This window comes from Martes martes, assembly GCF_963455335.1.
Source record: "Martes martes genome assembly, chromosome: X".
NCBI classification, from domain to species: domain Eukaryota; kingdom Metazoa; phylum Chordata; class Mammalia; order Carnivora; family Mustelidae; genus Martes; species Martes martes.
Window position 1 is genome coordinate 30,986,747 of NC_137897.1, and position 12,641 is coordinate 30,999,387.

General features: G+C 38.8%; 1 protein-coding gene across 1 annotated transcript; it reads right to left on the minus strand.

The window, feature by feature from the left end:
- Positions 1 to 1,797: 1,797 nt before the first annotated feature.
- On the minus strand, positions 1,798 to 2,349 carry LOC308359923 (ferritin heavy chain-like; the record flags this gene model as incomplete). Its single annotated transcript, XM_080831258.1, has 1 exon — positions 1,798 to 2,349. One exon carries the CDS (start codon positions 2,347 to 2,349, stop codon positions 1,798 to 1,800), a length of 552 nt encoding a protein of 183 aa, XP_080687384.1.
- Between the last annotated feature and the right edge of the window lie 10,292 nt (positions 2,350 to 12,641).

Here is a 12,641-nt window from a genome sequence, read left to right on the forward strand (position 1 = left end):
TTCACCTGTGGTCCATGAGCAAATCTTGTTGATTCACCCAAATCCGACTAGAATTTGTGTCTGTCACCTTTTCTGTAGCTTTCACTCCAGTTCAGCCACCGAGGTCTCTCATTGGATCTGCTGTAGGATCTCCTGATTGGCCTCCCAGCTTCAGCTCTTGCCCACTCGCTGCATTCGTTGAAGCGGCCAGACTCACTGGCTTAACGTTCGGGGGAATTTATTCTACTTCATGTTCAGTATCACAAATTTGAGCTTCAACCTTGACCTTGTATTTTTCAGCCATTCTAATAACAGAGTTTGGGGTTTTGTATACTCTCGCTACATTAGTGGAAGAAAGGGTACAACTGAAGGAGAACTTTGTATTTGGATATTTTGTAAGGGCCGTATGCACGTCTAAAACAGTCCTAGGGCGCCTGGGTGGCTCAGTGGGTTAAAGCCTCTGCCTTCGGCTCAGGTCATGTTCTCAGGGTCCTGGGATCGAGCCCCACATCTGCCTCTCTGCTCGGCAGGGAGCCTGCTTCCCCCTCTCTCTCTGCCTGCCTTTCTGCCTACTTGTGATCTCTGTCAAATAAATAAATAAAATCTTTAAAAAAATAAAAAATAAAACAGTGACCTACAAAGTCACTCCCCTGTCTATGGGAAGCCAGCCTAAGACTCAGTTATACTGTTACTATTGCCCAGGGCAAGCTTGTCAAAGAGATATTGTGTCATTCCTGTTTCTAAGACCCCACTGTTGCTACCCAGAAGCAACAATTTTTAACATTTGTGTATTTTAATAAGCTAAAAGTTTTCCAGTAAAGTTGACTCCCTTTAATACCAGCCTGATCCCATTCTTCACTTTTTCCATAGGGACAATCACCGTTGTAAATTGTAGACCATGTTCTTTTATACTTTTTAATTTTTAAAAGATTTTATTTATCCATTTGACAGAGATCACAAGTAGGTACAGAGGCAGACAGAGAGAGAGGGGGAAGCAGGCTCCTGCCTAGCAGAGAGTCCGATGCGGGGCTCAATCCCAGGACCCTGGGATCATGACCTGAGCCGAAGGCAGAGGCTCTAACCCATTCAGCCACCCAGGCACCCCCTTTTATACTTTTACCATACATATTCACCCACTGACACCCAGGGCCCCAGACCACCCACCTCAGTGCACCACCCCTCTGCCCCCACATCGTTTATTTTATTATTTTCTTAGGGATTTTGTTTACTTATTGGACAGAGATCACAGTAGGCAGAGAGGGGGGGGAAGCAGGTTCCCAACTGAGCAGAGAGCCCGATGCTGGGCTTGATCCCAGGACCCTGGGACCATCATCTGAGCCAAAGGCAAAGGCTTAACCCAGTGAGCCACCCAGGTGCCCCCCTTTTATACTTTTACCATACATATTCACCCACTAACATCCAGGGCCCCAGACCACCCACCTCAGTGCACCACCCCTCTGCCCCTACATCCTTTATAAAGGCAAGACTGATTTGTGTTTTCCAGGGTCCTATGTAATATCTTCTCCCTCCACCTCCCGAGATCTTGAGATGCATGTGGATGGGCTTAGGGGGATGCAAGGACTCCTGGATTCCTGTTTTAAAACCTAAAAGGTGAAAGATTTGCATGCAAATCAACCAGACACCTTTTTTAAAATTTAGGAACCAAATAACTTTATTGAAAGCAAACAACTTTTTTATGGCAAAACTGGGAGAAAAGAACTGGAACCTTTTGCAAAGGCAATACTGCAATACGCATGCTCGGCATGGTGATCAGCGAAAGTCACCATGCGCCCTGGGCTACGGGGAAACAGTCCCAACTCAGTTCTTTCTGTCGCGGTGGCCCAGGGTGAGCTTGTCAAACAGGTACTCTGCCAGGCCGTCTTCCGGAGCCCCCATCTTGCGCAGGCTGGTGACATAGCCCCCCAACTGTTTGACGACGTCGACTTGCTCATGGAGGTAGTGGCTCTCCAGGAAGTCGCACAGCTGGGCGTCGTTCTTGTCGGTGGCCAGCTGGTGCAGGTCGAGCAGGCTCTGGTTCACGCTCTTCTCCAGGTGCAGGGCGCACTCCATGGCCTTCAGGCCGCCCTCCCAGTCGTCGCGGTCCGGCTTCTTGATGTCGCGCAGGCGGATGTGGCCCCCGCGCTGGTTCTGCAGCTCCATCAGCTTCTCGGCATGCTCGGTCTCCTCGCGGGACTGGCGCAGGAAGAAGCGGGCGAAGTTCTTCAAGGCCACGTCGTCGCGGTCGAAGTAGAAGGCCATGGACAGGTACACGTAGGAGGCGTAGAGCTCCAGGTTGATCTGGCTGTTGATGGCGGCCTCGCAGTCGGGGTGGTAGTTCTGGCGCACTTGGGAGAGCTGCGGGGTGGCCATGGCTGGCGGCCCGGGCACCAAGGCGAAGGCGAAGGCGGTGCGGAAGCGAGGGCTGCGTGGCGGGCAGCGGCGGGGCCGAAGGCGGTGGCGGCCTCGGAGATTTCCCAGCGTGAATGAAGAGAAAGGCAGAAGGCAGACAGGCTCTGTGCCAGGTGGCAACAGCTCTGAGATGGGGCCAGTAGTTGGAAACCGTTACCCGGAACTGGTGGGGGAGGGGGAAGGAGGATCCGTTATGTGGGGGAGGGGGAGAAGGAAGTGAAGGATAAAGGAAGGGGGCGGGGCAAAGGGCTGAGTTCAGATTCTGTCAGAACCTGCATAAGAGAGGGAAACTGTGCTTAGCACCTGGCTTCTAATGGGTTTTTAAGTTTGCATTAATTTTTCTAGTTTGCAAGAAGTTTATCTTATTCTCAAATTGTTCTATAGCAGCCTTTTCTTTTTTTATGAACTAATTTTCTTCCCTTAAAATTTTGAGAGTATGAATTTAAATTTTTTGGTGAAGTTTTCTGTTTCCTGTATATTATATCTGTTTTCCCCCAAATATTTCTGCTTGCTCATCATGATTTTCTTTTTTAATCTTGTCAAACACCTGCCATACCTTTGTTTACTTATATTTAGGAATAAATGACTTGTTTAATTAGCCTAGGTAATTAGCAAAGATCTGACCTGTAGTTGTGACGTTCATTTCACCAATATGCTTCTCAGAATGGAAGGTCAGGGTGTGTCAGTTATTCAGTGGTTTTCTCCTTTGTGGGCATAAAGCATGGAGCTTGGATAGGGACCCTCCCTTTTACATTGGAAGAGTAATATTTTTTCCTTCTGGGTAGGTATGTCCTGTTGTTTCTCTTCTGTGAAGATCTATAGTTGTCTTAAGCTCATTCACAGTCCTTGGATTGTATTTTGGGAGACTAAAGATGTCAGATGAGACAGGTGCTTACTTCCCATTGTAAGTAAGGGTGGGGGGCAAAGCGGGGCAGGAAAGGGGGGCAGGAAAAATAGGTCTGCTGTTCACAAAATAGCTCTTCCATCTCACAGCTGACCCTGGAGCCTCTACACTGCTGCAATTTCATTTACTCTGATAAATTCAGAGTTTCTCTGAATATGACCAGTTTTTCTACTGCAGGTGTTGCAACTTCTCTGAGTTAGCCAATCTGATAGCCTCTTTTCCTGTTTGTCCAGAATTCCTCACAATTTTTGGTCTCCTAATGGCACCCTTTTTAGTGTGCCTGTGTGTGTGTGTGTGTGTGTGTGTGTAGATAATTTTTGTGTTTAGTTCACCACCGTGATTCAATTAGCATTTTCAAAAACCATTTAAAAATTAAACTTGCCTTCGGCTCAGGTCATGATCGCAGCATCCTGGGATCGAGCCCTGCATCGGGCTCTCTGCTCGGCGGGGAGCCTGCTTCCTCCCTTCTCTCTCCGCCTGCCTCTCTGCCTACTTGTGATCTGTCTGTCAGATAAATAAATGAAATCTTTAAAAAAAAATTAAACTCTACTTTCTGAATAGGCAGTGCTTCTGCACAGTTCAAAAACCACAGAGTTTCCTTGGCAGGCAACCGTTGGTATTATTTGTGCTAATCAGGAGAAAAAGAATGAAAAAGAAGAAATCATACTTATGTTAAGAAAAATCATAGAGTCAGAGTTAAGAAACTTTAGAAACATATTCTTTAGCATATTTTTAAGGAGAAAATATTTTCTCTTTTTCAGGAGAAAAAGAATGAAAAAGAAGAAATCATACTTATGTTAAGAAAAATCATAGAGTCAGAGTTAAGAAACTTTAGAAACATATTCTTTAGCATATTTTTAAGTGTACATAGACCATTTACTAAGATGGACTGTATTCTAGACCACAACACAGATCTCAATAAATATAAAAGTACTCATTTCATGAACATTTTGTTCTCTGATCACAATAAAACTGGATTAGAACTTACTAACATAAAGATATCTGAAAAACATTTAAATATTCAGAAGTTGATAATACATTTCCAAACAACCTAAGGGTCAAAGAAGAGGTCAAAGGGAAATTAGATATTATTTGGACTTGAGTGAAAACAAAACACAGCATATCAACACTTCTGACATGTAGCTAAAGCAGTGTTTGCATGCTAATTTTTGAAAGTTTTAAAAAATTCTTAGAAAAGAAGAACAGTTTCAAATCCATTATTTATTTGTTTATTTATTTTTAAAAGATTTATTTATTTATTTATTTATTTGACAGACAGAGATCACAAGTAGGCAGAGAGGCAGGCGGGGGGGTAGGGGGAAGCAGGCTCCCTGCCAAGCAGAGAGCCTGATGTGGGGCTCGATCCCAGGACTCTGGGATCATAACCTGAGCCGAAGGCAGATGCTTTAACCCACTGAGCTACCCAGGTGCCCAAAAACAATTTTTTTTACGTAGGCTCCATACCCAGGGTGGAGCCCAACACAGTACTTGAACTCACAACCCTGAGACGAAGACCTGAGCTGAGATCAAGAGTTGGATGCTTAATCAAATAAGCCACCCAGGTGCCCCCTGAAACAAATTTTTAGAAGAACGAAGTTTGAAGACACATTGTCTGATTTCAAGCCTTACTATAAAGCTACCATAGTCAAAACAGTTGATACTGACAAAAGTACATAGAGATGAATGGAACAGAAATATAGATGAATAGAATAGAAACAAATTCATACCTCTATGGCCAATTAATTTTTGACAAAAATGAAAAGGCCATTCAATAAAGAAAGATAGTCTTTTCAGCAAGTGGTGCCATAGCAAGTGAACATCTATATGCAAAAAATAAAAATTAAAGAAGCTTAATTCATTTCTTTCAGCATATAAAAATAAACTCAGTGCGGATCATACACCTAAATGTACAACATGAAACTATAAAATTTTTTGAGCAAGCATAGGAGGCAATCTTTGAGACCTTGGGTGAGACAAAAATTTCTTAGACACGAAACCAAAGCATGATCCATAAAAGGAGAAAATTATAAATTATACTCCATTAAAATTGAGAACTTATATTAAAGGTTCTCTTTAAGAGAATGAAGTGCAATGCACAGATTGGGAGAAAATATTTGAGAAATATTTGAGAAAATATTTACAAATCACATATCTGATAAGAACTTGTATCCAGGGACGCCTGGGTGGCTCAGTTGGTTAAGTGGTTGCCTTCGGCTCAGGTCATGATCCCAGCGTCCTGGGATCGAGTCCCGCATCGGGCTCCTTGCTCGGCGGGGAGCCTGCTTCTCCCTCTGCCTCTGCCTGCCACTCTGTCTGCCTGTGCTCGCTCGCTCTCTCTCTCTAACAAATAAATAAATTAAAAAAAAAATTTAAAAAAAAAACTTGTGTCCAGAGTACATGCAGAACTCTCAATGATAAGAAAAAAATGGGTGGGTGATGTGGGTGAGAGATTTGAACACACATTTTATAAAAAAAAAAAAAAAAGATATGGATGACAAATAAGCATATGAAAAGATAGACATAATCAGACACTAGGGAATTGCAAATTAAAGCCACAGTGAGATATCACTACACAATTATTAGGATGTCTAGAATTGAAACACCATCAATAAGGATGCAGACCACCTCGAACTTTTATATATAGCTGGTGGGAGTTAAAAAAGGGACAACCATATTGGAATATGGTTTGGCAGTATTTTATAAAGATCCACATACACTGGGGCGCCTGGGTGCCTCAGTGGGTTAAGCCTTTGCCTTTGGCTCAGGTCATGATCTCAGGGTCCTGGGATGGAGCCCCACATTGGGCTCTCTGCTCGGCAGGGATCCTGCTTCCCCCTCTCTCTCTGCCTGCCTCTCTGCCTACTTGTGATCTATCTCTCTCTGTCAAATAAATAAATAAAATCTTTAAAAAAAAAAAGATCCATATACACTTACCATATGACTCAGCAGTCCTAGTCCTAGATATTTATTCAACTGAAATGGAAATATATCTTTACACTAAAACCTCTATGTGGCTCTTTATGTCTACTTTTTTGCAGTTGCCAAAACCTATAAAAAGCAAATATCCTTCAACTGACAGATGGAAAAACAAACTGTGTTGTTTTCACGTAATGGAATTCTAGTCCACAGTAAAAAGGGTTGAATTACTAACCCAAGCAACACTGTGTATGAATCTCTACTGCATTATGCTAAGTGAAAGAAGGAAGACTCAAAAGGCTGTATACTGTATGGTTTCATTTACATGACATACTGGAAAAGGAAAAACTATAGGCACAGAAGAACAGATGAGTTTTCTCTAGATAGGGGGAGAGGTTTACTACAAGGGAACACAAGGTGGGAGATTTGTGGTAGCTACACAATTGTATTCTTTCGTCAAAACTCCCAGAACTAGACATGAAAAATGTCGATTTCATTGTGTGTAAATTATACCCTAATTTAAAATATCAGCTAAGTCATAAGTACAGAAGAGAAGAAACCAGGATTTTAGCCAGGGAAACATAGCAATACGTGTTTACACATACATACACACATACACAGTCACATATATAACCTAAAAACATTGACAAAGAAATATTCAAATAAGTACACACTCATGTGTGATAATATGAATGGCATCCACAGATGCCCTCAAAAGATATTAAACCAATGATAAGTACTTCTTGTAACAAAAATCATAACTCTGTTTAGAACTATTGGTAGATGGTTTAATTTTTCCTCAGTTTCTGGTTAAAAGTGTTATGTGATACAGACTGAAAAGCCTAACATATTCCACATCAAAATGTGGATAAGAAATACTTTCAGAATTTACTTGTATTCTTTAAAAGTAATACATTTTGACCTTTTGAAATTTGGTAACTTATATTAAAGTATTAACTTCACTTTTAGCAAAAAAGAAACGGTGATTAATGCGTATTTTCTGTTTTGATCGCTTTTGTGTTATGTTTTGGCCTTGTTCTCCTTGTCGGTAGGAAATGATAGGGGAATTTGATGATTGTTTCTCCCTTTTGGAAAGGAGATTATATTTGTATGTTTATGTTTCACCCTGCCTCTGTAGAGAAAATAAGTTAATATTTTTTCTGGATAGGGAAAAAATCTGTAGCATAAAATAAAACCCGAAGATAATTAAATCACTGGTACCTGCAGCATTTTTTTTAAATTCTGGAGTGACATATGGGCTAAACACAAATTAACCTAAAGGAAATCCTCTATCATGCAAATTACTTTCATTTGCATGAATCTCCTGAATGTATAGTACTCTTTATAGGAAGCTGTTTTTATGAAGAAACTGTAGACCATTTTAGAGAACAGCCTTGTGCAAAGAACACCAGATCAGAGACAAGGAACAACACCAGATTTATGGACAAATTAAGCAGTAAGGAGACTTGGGATTTGAAAAGTCCATTTGTTAACTATATAGACTTAGGATGGGAAGAGATGATGAGAACCTGTCTACCTTCCACTTGACAAGCATTGAGCTATACACAGACTTAACTTTTGAACTTTAAAACACCAAATCTATTAAATGGAACCATAGATACAGGTAACATTGATAAGTGTTAATAGTCCCATTTTACAAGTAAAGAGACCAAGACCCAAGATAACTAAATTGCCTAAAGTTATATAGCTAGTGGCAGAACTAGGAAGTAAATCCAAGTCTACCTAATGCAAAATTACTTTGTCCCTGAAGGATACAATTTCTGAAGGGAGTATCTAGTTATTAGAACTAAGAGAATCTAGAACAGCACTGTCTGCTAGAACTGTAACAGCCACAAATGCAAACCATATACTTAGTTTTTAATTTTCTAGTAGCCACATTACAAGAGTAAAGAGAAATTGGTGTAATTAATTTTAATAATATATTTTAGGTAACCTATCTAAAACATTAAAATTTCAAGACGTAATTAATATAAAAACTAATGAAATACTTTGCATGCTCCTTTTTAAACCAAGTCTTTGAAATATAATATATACTTTTCATTGCACAGTGTGTTGTAGTCACTTTTCAAGGACTCACTTGACACATGTGGCTAGTGCCTATGGTATCGGACAGAGCACTTACAGAGGCAAACATAGCCCAGGCAGCACCTTGGAATTGTGTTAGAGGAGACAAGTTAAAGTGAGCACTGGCAAAGAGGGAACTTGTATCAGCTCCAAGGTACTATAAACAGAGAAATGAAAAATGTCAGAAGCTGCTGGGTTCTGTAAAATTAGGAAGTGTTTTATGATTTACTTTATGACAAAGCTAAGAAGTTGAGGACTCTAAAGCAGAAGTGAAGGAAATCTACTCCTTTTGAGGATTGCTCCCAGAGAAAGGCCAGTGGGTCAGCTTAAGAACCATGGATGGGCCAGTCATTTGGGATAGAGGTCTATGTGGGATTCTGTTTCAACTCTATTTTGCCAAAGCACATAAAAAACATGCTATAGAACAAGTTTTCCTGGTAGGCTCTGGGCCAAAATGAATTGAACCAACTACCCAAGTTTTGGGCCTTCGAGAGGGCTGTTTCAGCCTGGCTAGAACCAGGTGGTTGTATAATGCAGCCAAATAAAAATCAAATGTTCTTCTTGCCCATTACCTTCCCAACCACTTGGCCCTAAGAAAGATATAGAAATTCATCCTTTAGGCTAAGACTGCCCTTGAGTAACATAATTTTTCCTTTCTAACTTGCCTTAATGTTTCTTTTAATTTGATTGGATCTGTGTCAAAATCTTCAGAATGAAAGGAACACTATGATCTTACCAGGCCCTGTACTTGCCCCTTCACTAAGGAGGATTTATATGTTTATACTACGAATTGAAAAAAGACAGACATGTCCTGTTGCTCTCCAGAGGTGCTCAAGTTTCTCCTCAGGCAAAATTCTGCATAGTGTGAATCTGAGATTTCAGGGAGGAGTAGTGGTGATAATGGTGGTCATTGTGCTGTTTTGGGAGCATGCACACATGGGCTAGAGATGGAGCTGTGTAAGACAGAGAGAATAGGCTATGTCCAACCTCTTCTCTTTTGATGAAACAGAATTCAGAGAGTTCTGGAGAGCTTAAGTCGCTGGTAAAAGAGTTGTTGATAAGGACACAAAATTGAATGTAACTAGTAAAAATTAAGAGATATATCTTATATGCCTTGCATATCTGGGACTATATATTACCTTTCTTTCCTTCATTTACATTCTCTTTCCTTCATTATCAGTTTCTCTCTTCTTTCTCTCTCTCACTCTTTCCCTCTCTCAAGCTTTTGTACCTAGAGATACAAGAAGTGGAGTGATATTGAGGACGATGAAAATTAATAATTAATAGAATGACCTATATAAAGTGGGAAAATTTTAAATGCTACAGTGCCAGAATTAGAAAAAGATATCACAAGAAAGGGAAACTATAAATCATTATTGTTTATGAATATAGATGAAAAAATCTTTTACAAAATCCTAGCAAACTGAATCCAGCAACATGGAAAAAGAATTATACTTCATGATCATTTGGGATTAATCCCAGAAATGCAAAGTTGGGTTGAAGTCAGAAAACCAACCAGCATAATACACTATATTAGTAAAATAAAGCACAAAATACTTGTGATTTTTCTCACTATGTGGGAAGGGCAAAATGCAACAGTCTTTCATTATAAAACAAAAGCAAAATAAACACTCAACAAACTAAGCATAGAAAGGAACTTCTTTAACCTGATAACGGGTGTATCTAAGAAAAACCCACAGATGACATCATGCTTAATGGAGGAAGACTGGATGCTTCTCCCTTAAGATCAGAAACAAGAATAGGATTTCTGCTCTCACCACTTCCATTCAGCATTTTACAAGAGGGTCTTGACAAAATAATTAGGCAAGAAAGAAAAAAAAAAGACATCTCATTTGGAAAGGAAGAAATAAGCCTATCTCTATTTGTGAATGACAATCATGTAAATAGACACTCCTAAGGAATCTACTAAAAACCTATTAAAAATAATAAGAGATTTCAGCAAGTCTGGAGTATTTGAGATTAATCTACCAAAATCAATTGTATTTCCATACCCTAGTAATAAGCAATCTGAAAAAGAAATGTTAAAATTTCAATTATAGTAACATCAAAAGTAATAAAATACCTAGAAATAAATTTAACAAAAGAAGTGTAAAATTGTACACTAAAAACTATAAAACTTTGTCAAAAGTCATTAAAGAATACCTAAGTAGGTATAGAGATATGCCATGTTCATGGGTATAAAGACTTAAGATTAAGTTGCAGTGCTCCACAAATTAATCTACAGATTCAATGTAATCCCTATCAATATCCCAGCCACCTTTTTGTAGGAATCAAGATGTATCCTAATTCTAAAACTCATATGGAAATGCAAAGAACTCAGACTACACAAAACAATCTTGAAATTTTAATACTTAGTAAAAAGCTTCAGTAATCAAGACAGCATGGTGCTGGCATAAAGATACTCATATAGATCAAATTAATACTACTGAAAGTCCAGAAATGAACTTACTTTTATGGTTAATTGATTTTAAGCAACAGTACCAACCATTTGATTGGTGAAGGAGTCTTTTCAAAAAATATTACTAAGACTACTGAATATCCACCTATGAATGAATTAAGTTGGATCCCTACCTCACACTTCACACAAAATTAACTCAAAAGGGATCATAAACCTAAATATAAGAGCTAAAACTATTAAACTCTTAGAAGAAAACAAGAGTAAATTATCATAACCTTGGGTTAAAAAATGACTTCTTATAAACATGAATATTTTTTCCTCAAGGAGTAAGCTATGTAGGCCTGCCTTAATTTATATGTTTTAAATTATTTTAAAAAGACTTAGTATGTACAAACATTGATGGAAATAGAAAATGGTAACATAATAATAAATTTGCTGTAACAACTCATTTAAAATTGAGTGTAGTTTTGATAAACACAACACTGTTTTACAATGCAAAATAACGACAGTTCCTTTTTTTTTTTTTTTTTTTTGACGTTTCTTTGTTGTCACTCACCCGGATACAGTACATCTTTGCTATTAGATACAGCCATCAGTCAACATGAGTTATCCCATCAACTTCTAATTTTTAAACATGGAAGACTGACTGTTTTCCTTAAATTTTTTTTTAAAGATTTTATTTATTTATTTGACAGACATAGATCACAAGTAGGCAGAGAAGCAGGCAGAGAGAAAGGAAGGGAAGCAGGCTCCCTGCTGAGCAGAGAGCCCGATGCGGGGCTCAATCCCAGGACCCTGGGATCATGACCTGAGCCGAAGTCAGAGGCTTTAACCCACTGAGCCACCCAGGCGCCCCTCTTAATTTTTTCTAATAATTTAGTTCATGTCTTTTAGTTGCCAAGTGTCTAATCAAAGGTAAACAAAAAGATCCCATTATGCATTACTTTTGTCACTTTTTTTTAAGATAACATGATTATTTTTGTTACTTAACCTATTTCTTTTTTTCTGTAATGACTCATCTCCTTTATTTAAAATGTAAAAAAATTATTTACAACTGACAACAGTGGCATCTGCTGGCCACTTTTATTTCTCAGTGGATTAAAGAAAAAATGTCAAATGGATTTTCCTCTGCAATTTTCTGGAGAGCTTGAGGAGCAACTGCTTGCTATGCACTGGGCAAACTATCTTTGAGTTATTCTTAACACAATTTAACAGTGATACCTCTATCCATATCATATCTATATCTATACCTTTGTCGTATAAATGTGCATGTATTCTTTTCACTACTTCAATCTGACAACATTCTTAAGGACATAAAATCTTCCTTGGCTTCCAAAAGCAAATAAAGAACTTGTTTTTGAATGCAAAAAAAAAAAAGAAAAAGGAAATGTCTTAGATAGGATAACAAAAGCATTAGAAACAAAGCAATATAAATTCACCAAAAATAGAAACTTTGGGCTATAAACAATACCATTAAGAAAGTCAAAGACGGGGCACGTGTGTGGCTCAGTGGGTTAAAGCTTCTGCCTTCGGCTCAGGTCATGATCCCAGGGTCCTGGGATCAAGCCCCGCATCGGGCTCTCCGCTCCGTGGAGAGCCTACTTTCTCCTCTCTCTCTGTCTGCCTCTCTGCCTACTTGTGATCTCTATCTGTCAAATAAATAAATAAAATCTTTAAAAAAAAAAAAAGAAAAGAAAGTCAAAGACAATCTATGCAATGGTAGAAAATATTATAAAACATGTATCTGATAAGGACTTATATCCAAAATATGTTTAAAAATAACTTTTTGCAACTCAATAATGAAAAGATAGATAACTCCATTTTAAAATGGACAAAGGATTTGAACAGACAAATGAAATTCAACAAGAAAGATCTACAAATGGCCAGTAACTATGTAAAAAGATGCTCAGCATTATTAGTCACAAAGGA